General features: G+C 45.1%; 1 protein-coding gene across 1 annotated transcript in view; it reads left to right on the top strand.

Annotated features, from left to right (window-relative positions):
* The window catches only part of snx13 (sorting nexin 13), a gene marked incomplete at its 3' end in the record, with an annotated part of 51,944 nt that overhangs the window by 38,874 nt on the left and 8,070 nt on the right, over positions 1-5,000 (top strand). The window contains exons 13-14 of the mRNA XM_080525632.1: positions 1,598-1,791; positions 4,885-4,992. Of these exons, the coding sequence (XP_080381758.1) occupies positions 1,598-1,791; positions 4,885-4,992 (302 nt within the window). The remainder of the gene's footprint in view (positions 1-1,597; positions 1,792-4,884; positions 4,993-5,000) is intronic.

Here is a 5,000-nt window from a genome sequence, read left to right as displayed (position 1 = left end):
TGCAGACTACATGGGGCCTGACTAACCCCTGAACCCCATCTCTCTCTCTGTGCAGACTACATGGGGCCTGACTAACCCCTGAACCCCATCTCTCTCTCTGTGCAGACTACATGGGGCCTGACTAAGGCCCAATCCCAATTCACCCCTAGCCCTTCGTTTTCACCCCTATGGCTCGATTTGCGCGTTCACGTTTAGGGCGAGGGCTGTCTCAATTCATATTTCGTCGAGGGCTAGGGGTAAGGGGGAGGGCTAACTATTACTTCGTTTCGAGGGATTTCAGGACCAGACTAGCTTCGAAGGGCTAACGGTACGCTACCCCTTGATACCAGGATGCATTGCGAATCATCTACAGAAATCTTATGTCGCTCTATTCAATGCGGAAATGTCATTTTAATTCTCTGTAATTACTTATTAATAAAGATTTGAAAAATTATGATAACCATCTTATTGTCTTAGTTTAATGTCATTACAATGCATTATAGACCTTTTATTTATAACACGCATAACCCAAAAATCGCTTTTATGTCGGTGCTGTGTCTAATGTTACAGTAACGCAACGCTGCATGACAGTCGAGCATTTCAGAGATGTACAATCATAAATCAATGATTACCTGTGGCGTTTGACAGCGGATGATGGTACACATATGTAAAGTTATCTATCAAACGTTCGGCTGACGCATTTTGACCTATTTCCACCCGCAATCTAATCCGAGCAGTTGTTATTATGTAATATTATTAATGGGTTGTATCATTCATTTCAATGCATTATAGACCTTTTCTTTATAACAAGCACAACAACAACAAAACGTTATCATGCCGATGTGCTGTGTGCTGTGTGTCTAACGTTACAAGCTGATTTGTGCATGACAGCCGCGCATTGACATATTTCCATGTCTAATGGCATATGACACGCGAAATGTAACTACAGTTAAGGATACGCGTAAAGGATGATGATCTATCACCGTTCGACTCTACTGAGAAATGTTTCCGCTTATTTGTCATCTCTCCTTCACGGGCAAATGTGGCCGCGTCCCCAAGAGATCCTCTTTCTACGTTTTTGACCACCACTATGATGGATTGATTTTGGGATTCTAGACGACAAATTGTTCTGAGAAAGGCGCTTGGTAACGTGATTTTTGGACAACGCTTTATGACTACTGATGGACTGGTTGTTTTGGTTGGAGTCATTCATTGTCATTAAATTCATTGTCATTATTGCGATGTCCACAAAAAAGACATCGCTGACGGAAGAGACTAAAAAAGGAACGTCTAAACACTACAGTGTGTTGATAACAAACGAAAATAGATGCTTATAGCACACGCAACAGAAATAAACACAGCTGAAGAAGGCATTGCGAGATGTGAGAATTTGCCGGCAACACAACGCATCACCCGTACCGCGTCTAAACCACTGTTGATGACGTAGGCGCCGTGAAGGCCTGTCCCAATTCATAGGGCTTAGATTTCAAGGGGTAGGGCTTGTGACGTGTTCGAAGGCCTTGCCTTCGAATCGAGTGACACTCGAAAACGAGCCATAGGGGTAGAAAAGGGAATTGGGATTGGCCCTAACCCCTGAACCCCATCTCTCTCTGTGCAGACTACATGCAGGCGGCGGGCGCCCAGGCGGAGCTGTTCTTCTGGCTGACGGTGGAGGGCTACAGGGTGACGGCCCAGCAGCAGCTGGAGGTGATGGAGGCCTGGCAGCAGGACGGCCGCAGGCCGGGGGGGAACACCAAGGGGCTGCTGAAGGCCGCCGCGCTGGGCGTCTACGAACAGTACCTGTCTGACAAGGTGGGACACACTCACACACACACACACACACACACACACACACACACACACTGACAGGGTAGGACACACACACACACACACTCACACTCACACTCACACTCACACTCACACTCACACACACACACACACACACACACACACACACACTCACACACACACACACACACACACACACACACACACACACACACACACACACACACACTCACACACACACACACACTCACACTCACACTGACAGGGTAGGACACACACATTTGAAATGCTTTATTTACGTCCACATAAATGTACAATATCTAAAGGACATAAATACTATCAGTGCATTTGACATTATGGAAACAGTCAGTTACAGTAGTGCTGAGCCAACAACCAGTTCTGCCACACACAGGATGTTATTCACACCAAATGATGATTACAGTGGATTGACAGATACAGTATCAATACTGTAAAACAGACAGTATCCAGCTCAAGGGTACAGGAAGCACCGCCTTCTCCATATTGAGCGGTTACCAATAACAGCAGATACTGAGCAATACTTTGCTAACTGTTTGGCCCTTCTCTAGATAGACCAGACCACACACACACACACACACACACACACTGACAGGCTAGGATACCGTACACACTAGGGTGCAACGGTTTGGTATGAACCTCGGTTTTTGGGTCACGGTTTCGATACGTGTTTTGTGCATAAGGAGAAAAAAACTGTTCCCACAGGTCCTTGAAATCCTTGAAAGTTTGTGAATTTGAAAAAAAGAAATCAAGGTCTTAAACGTTTTTGAAAATAGACATGGGTCATTGCAAGTGCTTGAATTCCCCTCTCTCTCTCTCTCTCTCTCTCTCTCTCTCTCTCTCTCTCTCTAAAAAGAATATGTATTCAAAAATGTTTTACTTAGCTCCTCCTCTCTGTATTGCTTAACTTTACACATATTTCACAATATAGCCTATTGTTTTGCTGTGCTGTGGTAGAGAAGGCAAGAGACCATCTAGTGTTCACACATTCAAGCCTCTCTTTTTAATTGTTGTCTGTGAGCGGATAGTTCCTATTATATAAATTCTCATCTAGATCTGTCAAACTATGCCATGTTGGGTCCTTGAATTTGAGGGAATTGAGTTTTGAAAGTCCTTGAAAGGTGCTTGAATTTGATGTTTCAGAAGGTGTGGGAACCCTGACACACTGACAGGCTAGGGTACCGTACACTAGGGGTGCAACGGTTCGGTATGAACCTCGGTTTTTGGGTCACGGTTTCGGTTCGGTCTCGGTACACGTTTTGTGCGTAAGGAGAAAAATATGCTACTATTTATTTACAAACTGTTACTTTACTTTATTTTGCTTTATATTTATGGAACTTTAACATTCAGACACATTCCAGAATATGACTCAGTGTTTCCCCTACCATTGCCCCCCCAACGGAACCCCCCGCCCCCCCAAGAAAGAGGAATTATTACGGACGTACACACCAAACATCTGATAAGCAGGCTAAAATATCTGTGTTTTTTAAACGCACCCAACCCGAATCTGGCAATCTAACAACGCCAGTAGTCTCGCATAGCTATCTCTACACTTCGCTTCCCGCTGTGCCAGCGTTGGAGAATAATACAAGATGTTGCGCGAGTGCGCGCGCGACGCGAGAGCGTTTTTGCAGGGAGGGATGGCTGCAGATGGAAAGTAAGCAAGTTGAAACGTTAGCAAATATAATTTCTGAGTGTTCTGACAGAGAAAGTTGTTTAAAATTGGTCGTTATTATTGTGACTAGAAAGTGTCTGACTATAGTTCCATAGTGTAAATAGTGTCAAAGAACTAGCAAGCTAGCTTGCTCAGATGTGATGAGATGAGCTAGTCTGCTGCACACTTGCCAGCTAAAGAGCTAACTGGAGGCACTTTATTATTTTACTTAAAGTAGACATACAATCTTTCTTATTCTGCTAGAATTGGGCTTTATGGCAATACCATAATGGCATATTTACAGTACATGGACAGTGGATTGAAGCATTGGAATTGGCATTTCAGGTGAGAGACTAATGTCAAAATGACATTATCTGACTGCATTGCCCACTGCAATCCAATATTCAATTATAATTATGTTATGAATTGATATGGATCAATGTATACCTCTTATTAGATTATACATACTCTGGTTGTTATATTTGCCTTTTGGTTGACAGCGAAAGAGGGAGAGAGGAGGATAGAGAGGGAGAGAAGGAGAGAGAGCAGGATGGTGTCAGCACACCAGAGAGAGAGAGAGCAAGAACCAGGTGAGAAAGTGGACAGGTAGTCAAGACCACATAAGTAGCCTTGAGAACCGATGGTAGCGTGAGGCGGCTTAATGTACAAGTTAGTACACCCCCTGGACATGACGCTGGTATGTCGCAGGGTCTTACCCCCTGGGGGGGATCCATGCCACGGTCCATGCCACCCCCCCAAGGCAGCAAACCTAGGGGAAACACTGTGACTGGTATATTATTATATAACTAATATAAATATATATAAACAAAAAACACTTTCAAATGTAAGTGCCTCAGGCTTGACGACTGGTATAGGAGAGGAAGAAATGAAAGCAAAAATGCCCTAGCTGTAGGCCATATATGCATTATGCGCATATACGACACACGTGAAGCATTTCTGCGACATGCTTTTCTGTTCACTGTTTCCGTTCCCTCATCGCTGTATTACACCAAACACACACACACACACACACACACACACACACACACACCCACACCCACACCTAACATACACAGTGTACCAGTTGGCTATGCCAAGAATACATAATGACTTAATGAGCCTGTCTGACAAGGTAAGATACCGGACACACACAGACACCTGAATCGCGCACACACACACACACACACACACACACACACACACACACACACACACACACACACACACTACCTGTCTGACAAGGTGAGATACTGTACACACATCTGAATCACGCAAACCCCAACACCCCCCCCCCCCACACACACACACACACACACACACACACACACACATACTACCTGTCTGACAGGTGAGATACTGTCACACACACATACACACAGTGGTGTGTGTGTGGTAGTCTCCCCTCATCTCTCCCCCCCCTCCCCCAGGCCTCCCCCAGGGTGCAGGTAGACGAGGCGTGTGTAGTCAGGCTGGGGGAGAAGCTGCAGAAGGAAGAGAACCCCACGCCAGAGATCTTCGACGACATCCAGAGGAAGGTCTGTGT

Source organism: Nansenia antarctica (assembly GCF_963989245.1).
Source record: "Nansenia antarctica genome assembly, chromosome: 3".
In the NCBI taxonomy this organism is placed as follows: domain Eukaryota; kingdom Metazoa; phylum Chordata; class Actinopteri; order Argentiniformes; family Microstomatidae; genus Nansenia; species Nansenia antarctica.
This window is presented reverse-complemented; position numbering and strand designations above follow the sequence as displayed.